Source organism: Archocentrus centrarchus, chromosome 4 (assembly GCF_007364275.1).
Source record: "Archocentrus centrarchus isolate MPI-CPG fArcCen1 chromosome 4, fArcCen1, whole genome shotgun sequence".
Lineage (NCBI taxonomy): Eukaryota > Metazoa > Chordata > Actinopteri > Cichliformes > Cichlidae > Archocentrus > Archocentrus centrarchus.
The window spans coordinates 26,282,117-26,298,998 of NC_044349.1; the positions used below are offsets into that span (position 1 = coordinate 26,282,117).

General features: G+C 38.2%; 2 protein-coding genes across 2 annotated transcripts; one reads left to right on the forward strand and one right to left on the reverse strand.

Annotated features, from left to right (window-relative positions):
• Window positions 1–557: 557 nt before the first annotated feature.
• Window positions 558–5,492, reverse strand: LOC115779196 (ras-related protein Rab-11B). Its single transcript, XM_030727718.1, has 5 exons — window positions 5,306–5,492; window positions 3,964–4,159; window positions 3,680–3,873; window positions 3,506–3,586; window positions 558–1,097 (listed from the first exon to the last, which is right to left on the reverse strand). The coding sequence occupies exons 1-5, from the start codon at window positions 5,343–5,345 to the stop codon at window positions 952–954; spliced, it is 657 nt and encodes a 218-aa protein (XP_030583578.1). The 5' UTR covers window positions 5,346–5,492; the 3' UTR covers window positions 558–951.
• A 4,345-nt stretch (window positions 5,493–9,837) lies between these two features.
• Window positions 9,838–16,877, forward strand: LOC115779394 (signal-transducing adaptor protein 1-like). The gene is made up of 13 exons (XM_030728030.1): window positions 9,838–9,976; window positions 11,781–11,852; window positions 11,992–12,111; window positions 12,218–12,274; window positions 12,379–12,530; window positions 12,833–12,964; window positions 14,078–14,147; window positions 14,672–14,774; window positions 14,876–14,965; window positions 15,471–15,542; window positions 15,688–15,738; window positions 15,834–15,953; window positions 16,076–16,877. Exons 1-13 carry the CDS (start codon window positions 9,890–9,892, stop codon window positions 16,138–16,140), a joined length of 1,191 nt encoding a protein of 396 aa, XP_030583890.1. The 5' UTR covers window positions 9,838–9,889; the 3' UTR covers window positions 16,141–16,877.
• Window positions 16,878–16,882: the final 5 nt, after the last annotated feature.

Sequence of the window (16,882 nt, forward strand, 5' to 3'; positions counted from 1 at the left end):
GTATGACACATTAACATGTAATCAGTGATGGGCTCAGGAGGTAGAGTGGGTCATGTTATTGGAAGGTTGGAGGTTCCTTGGGTGTGTCCTTGGATCAGTTTTCGAGCCCCAAATTGCTTGAATTTGAATGCGTAAAAAGTGATAAACTAAATGAGTCAGAGCGGAAAACTTTAACAGTCCATTTATCATTTTAATGCTTTTTGCCTACATTACTGAATCATAATTATAAAGTGAGCCCAAATGTAAAATATTGATCTGACTTCAGCAGCTGGAGTTAAAATGACAATATTTCATTCCAAGTTTCTGTGTCTAATTTTAAGTTGAGTACATTTCTGTAACTTGATGAGAAAAACATATCAGAGCATGTTAAATATCAACTGAACAAATTGCTTCAGTCAAGTATTTTATTGTAAATTTATACAGTTCTTAAACTGAAAGTAAAACAATGATGACTTCAGCCAGATCTTCAATAAATACATAATGAGGATATTTTTTGGCATGATGTAAGAAGGAAGTAAGAGCCACACTGTCAAACAGCACAATACTGCTTCACCTGGTTGGAGTAACTGTAGTTTATTTACACAACACCATTTAGTGGTACCCACTGAAATGTATCTCACAACCTCCCTTTACAGGACAGTGTTTCAGTTCAAACAACTTCACAGGCTTCAGTAAGACAGCAGCGACTGCCTTGCTCCTGCATAACAGGTACCTTCACACAGACTGAGTCACATAAAGGCTTCTGAAATGTTTCTTTCATGGCAGAAGAAAAGAGCACGAGTGACTTCAAAAGTACTTTATAAAACAGAAGGTATAAAAAAAAAAAAAAAGGAGCGAGGTTAAAGTAGTGAGGGAGTTGGCCGTGAGCAGAGCTACGGGGAGAAAAAGTGCACAGGTGATGTGATGTCGAGGTGAATGTAGAGGAGGGGATGAGTGTCATTAAACCGAGCGTCACAGGCTCTGGCAGCACTGGAGTTTGTTGCCCTTCTGCCCGTCAGTGGTCGGTGGGACACTGATATCGACGACATTGTTGCCTGGAGACTCGTCGTGCGCAGATCTGTCTGCTATCTGCTTCTGTGACACAATGCGGTAGATTTCTGCAGAAAGAAATTCAAGATAAAGTGAGACTTTTGCAGTGTTCATCATTTAACTTTAAAATTTCCTACTTATTCTCCTTACTTAACTGGCTGTACAGCTTAAATATAAAATGTACTTTCAGCTGCTTATTTTCAGAGGAGTCTCGACTGCGGACAGACTGTTATGACAGATGGCCTTCCTGATGCAACCCTCCCATTTATCTGGGCTTGGGACTAGCCCTAAGAATAAAATTTTTACTTAATTACTTAACTAAATGTGTTATTAATGAAAACATCTGACAGAGTAAAATTTAAGTTGTGTTTACAAATCAAACTAAAATAAAAAATTTTTAAAATGTACTTGAAGAAATCATTTGTTATGAGACCTACTTAAATCCTCACAATTAATAAACATTAAAGTGTGCACAGTATTTATAGTTTTAATATTTCAGCCTTAATTGGTACACAACTAACATACATGTTACTGCACTGGCAATGTGTTTGGGTCCATTGACATGCTGAAGCCTTTTGGTATTGCATGGTGGATCAAATCTGATCGTACTTTTCTACGTTTATAATTCCATCAATTTTGACGAGATCTCCAACACTACTGGTTGAATTGCAGCCCCCAAATCACAACAGAGCCTCCACCATATTTGGCTGTGGACACTCACTGTTGCACCCCTCTCCTGACCTCCTCTGTACATCCCGATGACGATTTGAGCCAAAAATTCTACATTTTGATTCATCGCTCCAGAACACCTGTTGCCACTGATTTTTAATCCACATTTCGGGTGATTTAGCATCCCTCAGCCTTTCCCTTCCTTAACAATGGCTCTTGACACCCATTCACCTATTTTTTCCCCCCATTTCTTAAGGACATGACTTTCAGATACTGTTGATCTGCTGTAGATAGTTTTTTAGGCCTGCCACTTCTTCCTGTGTCCTCCATTTGTTCAGTTTCTGCTGCTTATAACAAAGTGCCTAAAGACACCATTTAAAATGGGTTCTTTGGGAAGTTAGTACATCCCTTGTTTTATGGTTGAATGATTCAACAAAATTAAATGGCTTAACAAACAAAAAAACTCTGAAAATGGTCAGGTAAAAGGAATGACCTGAAAATGAGTGAAAAAACAACCAATGTCCAAAGATAAGCTTCGAAAGATCATAAAGCCTGAAGAACTGCTGCTCAACACCACTTTAAAAAAATTACAACAAAGTCTGGGTCCTTGGAAACAAAATATAAAGAAATGAGGGATGGATCAAGACTTTTGCACAGTACTGTAGACCCAATATCTGGAACAGCCCACTGAATAAACAAATTAAATTAACACCGTGAATTTACTAGGGATGTGTGTGACTAGTTAACTAGATGACTAATCATCACTTGGTATGACAAACTAGTTATTTAATCTAATTTATAATATTTTAATTGATGCCAAATTTCGTAAATTGTTGTTCTAGATGTTATGCAGCCATCTGCCACCGGATGGAGCTACAGTCTTGACATTGTCATAGAAAAACACTATAACTCTAATCTAGCCCTGAAACTTTTAATAGGCGCGGATACAAGTGGTAGAAATGAGCTTCCTCTGAAGGGAGGCTGGGCTCTGCCTCAGAGACAGGGTGAGGAGTGCAGTCATTTGGGGGAGTCTCGGCACGGAGCCGCTACTCCTTCACATCAAAAGGAGCCTGTTGAGGTGTCTGACTCTTGGGTGAGGTTTTCCAGGCATGTCCTACTGGGAGGAGGCCCCCGGGCAGACCCAGGATACGCAGGAGAGATTATATCTCTCAGCTGGCCTGGGAATGCCTTGGTGCTCCCCCTGATAATCTGGAGGAGGTGTCTAAGCAAGCCTTTTCTGGGCCTCTCTGCTTAGGCTGCTGCCCCCACAACCTGGCCCCAGATAAGCCGAGAAAATGGATGGATGTTTGTATGGTATTATCAATTTAGATTTGAACTTTTATTGAGATGGGTGTCATGAATTGCAGAACAATGTGCATTGTTCATAATGCATGGCACAATGTGCCACAATTTGTCATATTTTAATAATACTCTTCCTGCGATTAATGAAAATATAAAATAAATATGGAAGTCAGGATAACATTACAGCCCCATTTCATAATAGATAACCCTTCAGCAGACGTCTTATTACCTTCTGCAAAACAATTTTGCTCTATACTGCGCGGGAAGATAATAAAAACTATGGTCAAAATATTATGCATAATAAATAAATGAGTTAATGTAGTTACACTAATTTATCATTAACAGCCATTTAAAAAGCTGACTTCAAGGTCACTTCACAGTGACAATTTATACTGAAATGTTTAATGAAATTATACGAACTGGTCGCAACCAGTATTATGAGTTCAGCACATGCCCTTTCTGAGTGTCTTAGATGTTACACTGTGTTGTTGTTTCCTGTTCCTACCTGTTAAGATGTTCTTGAATGCCTCTTCTACATTTGTGGAGTCCAACGCTGACGTCTCAATAAACGAGAGTGTGTTCTTTTCTAATGCGAAAAGAGACATTTGACACTTGAAATATGCACAAACTCATACTGTGCACAGACTGCTCAGGATAATTACATCTTAGAGTGACTGACCTGCAAATGCTCGGGCTTCATCAGTGGGCACAGCCCTGAGGTGTCGGAGGTCGCTCTTGTTTCCCACCAGCATGATGACGATGTTGTTGTCAGCGTGGTCCCTCAGCTCTTTCAGCCAGCGCTCAACGTTCTCATATGTCAGGTGCTTGGCGATATCGTAGACTAGGAGAGCGCCAACTGCACCCCGATAATACCTAGTCAAAACAGCATAAACAAGATGAATACAATAACCCCCACCTCAGTGTGACTGTGGAAGCTAGTTTAGACAAACAGAAAATACTCACGCTGAGGTGATCGCTCTGTAGCGCTCCTGACCAGCTGTGTCCCAGATCTGAGCTTTTATCGTCTTGCCGTCCACCTGGATGCTTCGGGTGGCAAACTCCACCCCGATGGTGCTCTTGCTCTCCAGATTGAACTCATTTCTTGTGAAACGGGACAGCAGGTTACTTTTCCCCACTCCAGAGTCTCCGATTAGTACAACTGGAAAGAACAGAAAGTTTTATCAAGTCTTCCAGAGTGGAGTCCATGACCAGTGACTGGATTCTCACTTTGTTTTTACACTTAATTTAAACTGACTCATTTTCAATAGCAGAATAACAGATTTTACTGCAGAATTTACAACCAAGCTGAAAGTGCTGAACTGCTGCTTTCTATCTGCAGATATCAGACTTTGCCCTTTTGGGAATGAGGCAGGAAGAAGTTGCCAATATCCTGCTCTCTGGGAAATCTGACTCATCAGTTTCTCAAGGCCTCTTATTCCTGTGTCGTAACAAGTCATCAGTATCTTACAAGCTTCACTAGATCTGGGAAACCATCTTGCTTTACTTTGATACTGTAGGTTTTAACCTACTACATTCATAGTGTGTCACAGATCTCAGATTAGGTTCACACGGGACAAAATAAGGATGACCTCTTTTGTGGTCTCATCTGACAATAAAATCTGTAGTCCTAGGTGTGATCAGAGACCTTTAGTATTTGTTTGGTATGAAAATGTTGTCCTTTTCTGATTCGGATAATACCTGGGAGCAAAACAATGCTCTACTGAAGTTTCCTCCTCTTTGCTTTCACTGGGAGTGAATTTCCACCCTCAGGCCACAGTTTTTTGAACCACAAAGAGGACTCCTGATTTCCCAATAAATCCATCTGACTTCAAGAGACAGCCTAAGCAGCAGGCCACTGCTGGAGCTCCTTGAATAGCAGACGTTTACGTATGGCTATCACAAAGGGAAACTTCTCTTCCATGCCAGTAAAGTTTAATTAATGCAGAAGTAATGGTTCCATCCGTCTGACTAACCAGTAGCTTGCAGCGCCACACGCCCTACTTTCGGTAAAAAAAAAAGAAAAGAAAAAAAAAGCCCCAACTGCTAGCGGTAAACCTTAACACAAAAGAAGCGGCACCACACCCAAAGTAACAGGAAATATGGAATTAATTACGGTAAGTGATGCTTTTAACTTGCTTTAAAAAATAATTTAAAACAAATCAAACAAACAAAAAACAGAGGCTCGGGTTAGCTACAGTTAGCTACCACCACCACCAGCTAATTTTAAACCGGGGCGTACTGCAGCTAGCATGCTAACTTACGCTAAACCCCGTCTATAAAACAGCACTTGTTCCCCTTACCTTACCTTTAAACAAGAAGTCATATTCATCGTCCCTGTTCCCCATCCTTTGATACAATCACCCTCGTTACTGAGATTGCGGTGATGAGAGAAGGTTTCCCTGCCCAAACCAGGGTGGTGCGCCAAGATGACGAGAGACAATGCGCACAGAACGGAGCCGCTGGCACGGTCACGTGACTGGCCGGTACGCAGCTGCACGTACTGTGAAAGGGAGCTATCCGGTGTAGTGCCAAAAAGTGATCGTCTGCAAAAAAAGTGATTTCCGGTATTTGCCAAAAAAAAAAAAAAAAAAAATTATTGCGTGCATTTAAACTGTTGTAAATGACATATTTCAAACATATTTCTCATGAAAGATATCAAGTAATTTTCAGCCAGAAAGAACATTCCTGTCCCAAGGTAAGAAGGTGCAATCACATTTTTGGCAAAGTGACTTTTATGTACCCTTTATTTGTCCGGCTAAAAAATGTCATTGAAATTAAAAATGTATTTTTCAAGAGAGATCTGGCCAAGGGGGCAGCAGAAATTACAACAAATATAGCACCACAGTTCTATAAATCATTAATCCTAAGAGCTACATTTCAGACTCATTCTTTTAAATGTTAAATTTCATGACAGCTGTTTGGAGGGGTTTCCAGGAGAAAGCCTTTTCTCTCTAAAAATACCATAGCAGAGCAGTTCATCAGCATCTGAACAAACCACAAGAACAGATAGGAACATAGTGGAGATGTTTGGCCACGTGATGAAAGTGATGAAAAGGATCAAGGTGTTGTAATGGCCCAAAGTCCAGACATCAACCTGAGTGAAATGCTGTTGTAAAACCTTAAGAGAGCTATGTAGACACAAATGCACGCAAACTCAATGAATTGGAGTAATGTGGTAAACAAGAGTGGGCCAAAATTCTGTTTGAGAGAATCATACAGAAAACACGCTATTGCTGCTAAAGGTGGTTCTACGAGCTACTGAATCATGGGAAGCATTCAGTTTTTCTCAGCAATGCAGAGTCCTGTGCAGACTTTTTTCCCATGAATGTATTTGTTTTTACAGTACTTTATTTTTGTTGTTGAATTCACTTTCTAAACTTTATTTTGTTTACTGTTATTGTACTTGTAGGCTATTTTACATGTAACTTTATTTCTTTAAAGTTATTATTTTGAATTGCTTGTCATTTTATGCTATTATTTTGTTTAATTACATTTTTTTCTTATCCACATAACAGCTTGTAAGAAGCACTGCACTGCCTGCATGAAACATATTGTACCAAAAAAGGTGTGATTGCTTAAACTGTTTATCATGGGAGATGGTCCATTTCAGAATCATATAAATTAGATGTAGGAAACATTTTTCTTTTGTAACCATTAAAAAGTCCACGTAAATGATTGCCATCGTTTAATTACACTGCATTTTGCCATCTTTTTTTATTACACATCACTGTGTAGGTCACTGATAAAGCACAATGCACTGACACACAGTCAAATAGCCTTACAGACTCATTGTGGTCCTTTGCTCTGAGATTCTTAATAAATGCTCTGTTTCACTGATTTTGGGGTGTTGTTTTGTTTTCCTATTAAGGAGTTGTGGGTCACACTGAGATGCTCTGCAGGCTGTTTCTGGCACTTTTGGCCATTTGCTGTATCATATTATTTGGCCATAATTATTGATCCAACAATGTGTATTACTTTGTATACTGCTGGCTAGCTGAAGCTATAATATAACCCCAATTCCAAAAAAGTTGGGACACTGTGTAAAATGTAAATTAAAAACAGAATGCAATGATTTGCAAATATCATAAACCCATATTTTATTCACAATAGAATACAGAGAACATTAGGCCTAGGCTGCTGTTGGGGGTGGGGGGTGTCTTTTCACTCTCTATATATTTAAACCCCAGATGGCTGCCCCTCCCTGAGCCTGGTTCTGCTGGAGGTTTCTTCCTGTTAAAAGGGAGTTTATCCTTCCCACTGTCACCAAGTGCTGCTCATACAGGGTTGGTTTGATTTTTGGGTTTTCTCTGTAATTATTGTATCGTTTTTACTTTACAATATAAAGCGCCTTGAGACGACTGGTTGTTGCGATTTGGCGCTATATAAATAAAATTGAAGTGAATTGAATATCAAATGTTTAAATGGAGGTATTTTATCTCTATGTTCTATTGTGAATAAAATATGGGTTTATGAGATTTGCAAATCATTGCATTCTGTTTTGGAGTTGTAATATAACTTTATCATATCTCTTATTTCATATTAATAATCCACGTCTGCAAAATAACTGATAACTAAAGCTTTAACATAAATGTAGTGAAAGGAATGTAGAAAGTAGTATGATATGGAAACATCCAAACTGTACTTAAGCTTGAGTAATTATACTTTGTTTCAGGCCATTCTTCAATATAATAAATATATAACTATCCCACTTTTTGGGGTATGTGTGTGGTTATGAAGTAATAGCTTGAGAACTAAGGTCCTCTCATTGTCACGTCCATAAAACTGCCTGATAGAAAACACTGCTGAGGCTTCTGTTATAAAAGATCATTTAAACATAATTTAGCCACTAGTAATGTAAAAATGCTTTAACCTTTCTTTAATATCTAACACAATATCATATACACTATCAGTGCTAACAGTGCTGTTGGCTCAAAAAGGTTACAATATTATCCTTGGAAACAGTAGCATTCCAAACTCAATGGCTTTTTTTTTTTTTTTTTTTTTACACTGGTGCTTACACATTGTCTTATTTGACAGTGTAAAATAATATTAACTTATTCCAAATAATTGACTGATGAGGGATCAGCTGTGAGAGTTAACCTCTGAGCCAGCACAGATGGGAAGTCTTAAAAGTTATTTAAGTAAAAATAACAACATGATGATGATGTGTGATACAGTTATGAGCCCTGTGTAATTGGACCTTAACCCAGATTGTTAAGGTTAAACTGTACTGAGCGTGAGCAGCTTTGTAAAGCTCATAACTTACCTATACAATCACAAAGCAAACAGTGCTGAGCTAAGTTTAAGGTCACATTTTTACTGTCCCACCCAAAGGAGAAATTCAGGCACTGTTAGTTATACTTATGGTTTTTTTTTTACTTTGTTGTAAGTGTTTGCACAGTTCTGTCAACAGGAGGAAAAGCCATGAAACTGATGTAAACACAAATGTCTTTCTGTTGGAGATTACACCTGCAAATGTGAGTTGTATTTATTGAGGTTCAGCTTGTACTCACAATGTTGTTTAATGAGAGAAAAACACACAATTATTTCACTGATTTTTCACGCAACATTTGACCCTCAGCACCGTTCTCAGAATACCCACAGAGAACCTGAAGTTTGAAAAGATTTAAACAATGTACAATTAATCTCATGGCCTGTCACATTACATCTGATAAACAGCTCAGATCAAATCTATTTTTACTAAAAGCTGCAGTGATGATATCTAGATATGTGGAAACCTCTATGGAAATCTTCTGATTAACTGAAAGACAAGAAGTGGGACATCAAAATACCTGAACTGAAATGCAAAAAACTAGTCGCACAATTTCCACTTGATTTAAAAGTATTGCATATATAGTGTTAAACTTAAGCTTCCAAAAAGATCTTAAGGTGCATCAGCTTTTGTGCAACTGAACAATATCGTAACCTTCACAGGATTATTGCATTTGATAACTTATTTTTTCAGTGTGTAACTGTGATTTTTCCACTGTCGCCAAATGCAAATATCTTAGACTCACTGTTTCACTGCCTGAACTTCCTTATCTAGAAACAGACAAGCAGATAATTTTACACAACACGAAGCACAGTAAGCACTGCAGCTGTGCATGATTTGATTTCATGATTTGACTGTGGAACACGTTTACTGCACGACATGTGGGTTACCAAAAAGCTTCTGTTGACAGACTAAATAATATTGCAAAAACTGTTGCAGTACTGTATAAAAATAGGATATCTTGAAATAAAAATCATTATTTAGACTGAACTGTTCCCTAATAGTGCCGTACTGAGAGGCATTATGGGACAAGATGTACAAAACAAAGGTGAAAGAAGGTGGCTATTAGAATATGATCCCTAAAACTGTATGGTTTAGTTCATCTCAGCTCAAAGAAAAAATACAAAACCAACTAAAAAACAAAGTGTTAAACAAATTTAAAACATATGTACTTATTTTTTTTATTCTTTAATTTATGTTTTTGTTATATCCTGATGATATCTAGTTATAAAAGGGCCTCAGCTTCAGCCCACAACTTCATGATTGATGATTTGTTTTCTCTGTATTTAATGAAACCGGAATAAAATCATAAATATTATTATGTTTGTTTCAGCTCTTGTGCAATTAAAAACTCATCATGGTATAATAATAAACTTGGTAATGGAAAAGGAAGTTTACATCCTTGTGAAAGAGTTCTACGTCAGAGACTCTCACCTGGGTTTTTAAACACCCGCCCACTTCGCTCCCTGACCAATCAGCGCTGAGGACGTGACCCAGAGGCGAAGTGAAGGGTTTTATAACAAAGCAGCTGTAGGACTAGCAAGCCAATTCCGTTCAGTCAATCGTAGAGGAGTTGGGTACATATTCATAGCAAAGTCTGATTTATTCTGAGCAGTGATGGCAAAGCGAACAAGGAGACTGAGAGACCAGCTTCCAAACTGTTACTATGAAGGATACCTGGAGAAGAGCTCATTCAAAGATGAGGTAAATCAGAGATTGTGTGTTTGCTTTTGCAGGTGCTGCTGCATAGTCACATGGACTGTAAAAATTTCCTTTTCAGTTTTGTGATGTTTTTTTTCTTTAAAGCTTTAGGTTTTTAACTTAAAAAAAAAAGGCAGGAATTTAAATATGACATGTAGGCATATCGATTAATGATTTGCTCCATATATTGTCATAAATCATCAGAACTCGGTGAAGCCGAAGTGTCTTCCTGTTTGTTTTTGTCTGAGACTTGTTTACTGTTTTTTATAAGAGGAAGAAAAACAGCAAATCCTTGCGAAATGAAAAGCTAGAAGTGGAAAAATGTGACCGCTCTTCCTTGAAAAATTGTATATTTTTTTTCTTATTATCAGAACTCAATTAGTCACCTAACTTCTGAAATAGGTTTGCTGCTGACTGAGGTGCAAACCATGTGCAGAACATGTCAGAAATCTTATCTACTCTTAACACTCCTGTCAACCTTTTTAAGCATTTTTTTATTTTATTTTTTTAATGTCAGGGCCATTTAGTATCTTCAGAGAGAACCTCGGTGCTTTCTTTGGCCAATGGCATGTTCATTTAATATTCATAGTGTTCACAAATATTCACAAACCTGTACTTGCACAGCAGTGTAGTATTTTTTTATTTATTTTTTTTTACTTGGTTTGTCTTTACAAGATCCTACTTAAGGTTATAAAACTGCCCTGCGTTGACATGCTTAATGCTCTATGATGCTAACCCTGTGAAACACATGTATGTACTAAAAGAGCAAGACAGAAATCACATTAAGAGTTGTGTACTGTGGCAGAGAAGCCAGTCTTCATTTTGAGGACATTTTTTTTCTCTGCCTGTCAAACTGGTCTGACTTCTTTTCTGCTCGCGTTGTAATCATTTGATAATACCAGGAACTCCAAGCTTTAGAGGTCATAAATCCTGAGGGCTGTTCTGCCAGGCCATCACTGATAAGACTGTGCACATAAGATTTAAGGGCAACATTTTACCCAGCTGTCCTCATGTCTGTGTATGATGGAAAATAGGAGCTTCACTTGGGACTAATTTAGCAACGCTTTCTATGTAGACTAAAATGAGATAAAATTATATGTGAATTGTCTTTAGTTTTAGTCTTTCTCACTTTGGGCAAAACAAGTCTGAGGAGGCACTGGCATACCGGTTTACTGAGACTGGGACGTCTGCATGACTTCATACCAAGTGTTTGTATTGTTGCGTTGTTCTTTCTACAGTGTGTTAAATACCACTCATACCATAACAACAGAAACTAGAAACTAATGAAACTAATTGGAAACAAGAAAATCCACCCTGGAAATGAAAAATGTAAAAAAAAAAAAAAAAGTAGAACTAAAATTAAAAATGGATGGAAAACGATTATAACTTTGTTTAATACACTCAAAGATGGGTTTAACCAGGCTTGCACTCCAACACATTCCCACAGGGGACTCAAGTGACGCATTGATTGATTTTCCCCTTAGGTCCAAACCATTCACAGTAATCACAGAGTGATTAGTAGCATGCACTGGTTTCTGTCGCGGTTTCTTGGTTTCAGTTGTGATAATAATCGCATGACTCATCAGCTCTTCTCCAGAAATGTCAGCCTGTTGTTGTTGTTGTTGTTGTGTTGTTTTTGTTCCCTGTGACATAACTTGCATCTATTTCCTTTATGTTCTTCCTTCCCTGTATCTATTTACTGTTACTTTTTATGGCACTCATTGTTTTCGATATCGATCCACATGTCTGGATTCTTCACCTTTCTCGAGCCGTCTCTAAATCAGTGCGTCTCTTTGCGTTTGTGCAGACATCTCGGAAACTGTGGACTGCTCTGTGTGGAAACGTGCTTTTTTTCTTCAATGATAAAAGAGACTGTGGCGTAAGTCCTCTTAAAGGAATTCACAGATGTGGATTATTATTTCAAAAACACTTCTTGGTAAGCCTTTGTAACTGTGTGTGTGTGTGTGTGTGTGTGTGTGTGTGTGTGTGTGTGTGTGTGTGTGTGTGTGTTTCATCAGTACATAGAGAAACTGGATCTCAGTGGATTTATCTCAGTAACAGATGACACCAGAAAGGACTGTAACTCGGAGGAAGCCCGATTCAACCTCCAGATGAAGAATGGAACTATCAAATTCACTGTAAGGGAATATGTAGAATACATGCAACTAATCTTATCACAGGTGATTCCTCTTGTTTCTGACAGTTTTTTTTTTTTTTTTTTTATCTCTTCTGTTGTTCCTGCAGGCCCCAAATACAGAAGCTCGTGATTTATGGAAAGGCTATATCCAATCTGTGGCTGAGGTTTGTGGTGTTTACATGTCTCTCACTCTGTAGAAAGAGTAAGAAGATGCTATTATAATGGAGACTTTTTTTTTTTTTAAAACAGTAATTGTTTCTTCCTGCAGCTGGCTGTGCCCACCTCTTTGAATCTGCTCCCAGGTCAGATCCACATGCTGACAGAAGCAGTAGAAAAGGAAAAAGAGAGAAAACAAAAGATCCCTCCATCTGCTGATGCCGACTGTAATTCATACGTCACCGTCCAAGCGGACATGCCAGCGTTAGTATCAATTTCTTTTCTTTTATGATTGCTGACTTTTGTGTGTGTGTGTGTGTGTGTGTGGGGGGGGGGGTTAATATTAACTGTAAATAAATTAAATTAGTCATTATTTACCTGAATTATCTACATATTCATCTTCATGAAAACCTGGCATTTTGGAATTTTGCCCGCCTCCCCCCCCTTGGGAAAGAATTTACAAGACAAGATTGGCTCTAATCCCGGAAACATTCTTTGCATATCCACATTGTCATTCTGCACCATTTAATTATACATCAGCTGAGCTTGGTATGTCATTCCTGCAGCTGTTACCACAGTGTGTCCCGCCTGGAGTCAGAGCTGCTGCTTGACAGAGAAGCCAAAAGAGGAAACCTGCTGCTGAGGCCCGGGAGTGATGGAAATTCCTTCGCTGTCAGCACCAGACAGGATGGTGACAGGTACGCGCACACATCTTACACAGAAGTAAACATGTGGATCCTTATCACATACACATTCACATGCAAGACATAAATAATATACAAATCCAAAAAAGTTGGGACTCGATGTAAAATGAAAATAAAAACGACTTGCATTGATCATAAATAATGTTTTATTCACCGTAGATCATAGAAAACATATCAAATGTTTAAACTGGACAAGAGTCAAAGCTGAAAATCAGTATTGGACACCTGTGATCTTCTGACCCTCAGACAGCACTGCATTAAAAACAGGCATGATTCTGTCATGGAAATTATTGCATAGGTTCAGGAACACTTCCAGAAATCATCGTGAGCACAGCTCGCCGTGCCGTCCACAAATGCAGGTTAAAGCTCTATCATGCAAAAAGGAAGCCATACAGTACCAGTCAAAAGTTTGGGCACACTTAACCATTCATTTGGTTTATCAGTGCTCAGTTCAAACGCCTGCATCTTTGACGGCATGGGGGTGCAGTAGTGCTATGGAACTACCAGACTGCACATCTGGAAAGGCACCATTAATGCTGAAAGGTATAGACAGGCTTTAGACCAACACGTGCTCCCATCTTCTTCAGGGAGGGCTTTGCATATTTCAGCTCTTGTAATAGCTGCAGTATGCTAAACCACGGACTGCAGCTATTACAGCGTGGCTTCAAAGCAGAAGAGTCCAGATGTTTCCAGACTGTTGATAAAAGAAGAGGGGCTGATGCACAATGGTAAACATGGGCCTGTCCCAACCTTTTTAGAGGTGTGTTGCTGCAGTCAAATTTATAATGACCGTTTTATTTTCTTAAAATGATTTCTCAGTTTAAACCTATGACATGTTTTCAGTGTTTTTATTGTGAATAAAATATGGGTTTATGAGATTTGCAAATCATTGTATTCTGTTTTTATTTACATGTTACACAGCGTCCCAACTTTTTTTTTTTTTTTTTTTTTGGGAATTTGGGTTGTGCAACATTTTAAATCAGGACTGCAGTTCTGCTTGTTCAATAGCAAAGAATGTACAGTTTCAGTTACTTCATTACTCATCCATCATCACTGATAATATTTGTTATTTTATTCCATTTTTAAAGTTTATTTTTCTCCTTTTAGTCCTGTATTCAAACACTACCGTGTGATCCGAAAACATGACGGGGGCTTCATCATTGATGTGGATCCTCAAGTGAGTGTTAACACTAAAGCCAAGTTCTGGGTTCGATTTATACACGTGTGCCTCAAATAAATAACTGAGTAACTAAGAGGAATATTTTGTTGTCCATGGAGATATAAGAGCATGAACAAATATTGCTTTTTTTTATTGCTTTATGAAATCTGCTGTGAATAACTTTATCTGTGTGTAGTTTGCTGCACATGGTAATAAACAGAACACACACAGCCGCACTTAATAGAACATGTTTGTTTTTTAATGGTTTTATTGAACTGCAATTGAAATAAAGTGTCATGACCTCCTGGAAATGGCAGTAAAAATGTCATGGCGATGTATGATGGATTTGCTGGTATAAAGTTGCATTTGTGCTCAAAGTTGCATGCATGCATTTCCTTCTCCACACTCATGACACGCATCAGTCTTTGAAGTGAATTTCAAACAGCGATGCGCAATGAAATCTCTGAGATGTTTTTATCTGTGCAGTTCTGTAGATGTTTGAGTCAAAACACTTTGTATTGGGCCATTCTTTCTCTGTGCAGGTTCTCTGTTCCACACTGCAGGATGTGATAAACTATTTAGTGGAAACGACTGATGGCACTTTGATTCCCCTCATCATTGAGGAACCATATGAGAAGAAAATCTGTACGTATGAAACCTGATGTATTCCATTCACTAGTTCCTCCTCTGTAATGGTTTCCATACAGCGTTTACATGGCTAATGTAAACTATCAACTTTTTAACAGCTTATATTTCGTCTGATAATGAAAACGGAGAGAAGAGTCTTCAGCAGGCCTCGCTAAATGCTGTCTCACTCGTCCTTCCTCCCAAACCAGGTATTTTCCATTAACGCAAACATCCAGCTGCTATTTACACGGTTTTGTAGACCTTCGCTGCGGTCATACCTTTGTTTGCTTTGGCACTGTCAGCAGTTAGGAAATTCATCCGCTAGTGACTAAACTTCATTTTTTTTCACACACAAAAAAATATGTATTATAATAATGTAATAATGCTGTACATTAATCTATTTTCAATTCTAAATCTGCATCCAATTCCTCAAAAGCAAAACATAAATGAATAATTCATATTGTACATGAATGGTCAGGTGTGCATAAACGATTTACTACAGTTAACCCTGTACGTAGTCTGCATGAAATATCATGGCCACTCTAACAGCTGAAATGATTTAAGACCACAAATGTAATGAATTAATTTAACACTTATCCTTTATTTACCTGAACATAAATATGCCATGCTCATTGTATGTGCTGAGTTAGTACTTGTTTCTTTTACTCTTATTTTATAAGTGTTCCAATAATCAAAATTTATTCCATTTCTCAGTGTCTCGAAACACACCATCTCCTGAACCGGAGCCAGCCCCAGTCGAAGAGAGCTGGTATTTGAATGACAAATGTGAGTACAGCTGCTGTCACCTGTGCCGTCAGTCAACCCATCTTTCTATCATCCGTGACCTTTTCTTTTACATTTCACAAACACAAACAGGTGTGTCTTCATTTTTTTCCGTGACTGTTTCTAAGTAATGTCTGTCTTCAAACAGGGAATGAGGAAAAAAAAGAGACGAAAGACTCCTCACCCAACGCGCTGCCACGTGAGTCCCTCTGTCCCATCTCAGAAAATCAAAAATATTCACTTTAACACTTCACGGCTCATTTATTTATTGGTGTTTTTCTCTATCAAAACCAGAGAAGAAATGCTTGAAGGTTCCACTGATGCCTCCAACTCCTGTACCTCGCAAATTTTCCGCCTCCTCTGCCACAAACCAGGATCTGAGGCCGAGCAGCATTTTGGACGCTAATAAACAGAGTAGGTCCACTTGTAGGTCTTTACCTGCCTTAATCAAATCTGGATACATTTAATACATTTCTAAATGGTTATTTTCACTTTTTTGTCATAATGAAATGTAATATTTTCTGTTTACGCTTCAGTTCCTCTTGCAGCATTATCAGAGCTGAAACTTAAGTTGGAACAAAAGGGAAAGTACCAGGAGTGACCGTTCCTGATGGGAACCTCTCAAAACCATCTGTGAAAATATGCCAAAGCTGCTGAGTCAGTGTCCCTGCAAGATGAAACAACACACACAAAAATAACCTCTTCGTGCTTCGCGGTGTGGCTCCGCTCCTCCTCGTTGGCAGCAAAGCCTCTCAGAAGATTAACGCTTTATTGATTTGCCTCTCTTGGACACTCATTAGCAATTTAATCGACTGTAAGGAGCAGTGCACAAGTCACATTATCTTCACCCTCCTTCTCTTGTATATTTTGCACATTTGCCATTGAGTGTTTTTTTTTTTTTTTTTTTTTTTTTTCTTGTTCTGGTGGATCAAATGTTTTTTAATTTTTTTTTTTTTAAAACATAACTCCAATGGCTATATTATCTCTGCCTTACAGATGTGAGTTTCATATATATATACTTGTGTATTAATGCCTGTCTTTGGTGTGGTGTGAACCCTCAGTGAAGGTAAAACAGAAATGACACCTTTAGTTATTTTCTGTGTGAATGTAATGTATATAGTTTTTAATTTTTTAGTGAAGTAAAACTTGCTTCTGTCACATGAGGTCGTGTGAACAAGCAAAATCTAGTATGTGCTATGCAGCAGTTGGATCAGTTTTATGAAGGGCTGTACCAGGTCCATTTCCTGTTTTTACACATTTATACAGTCTAAACTTTGTCTGACTTTTTTTTTTTTTTATTCTCTTTTGAAAAAGACATCCAAGAACAAAAGTTGCTCTCACTC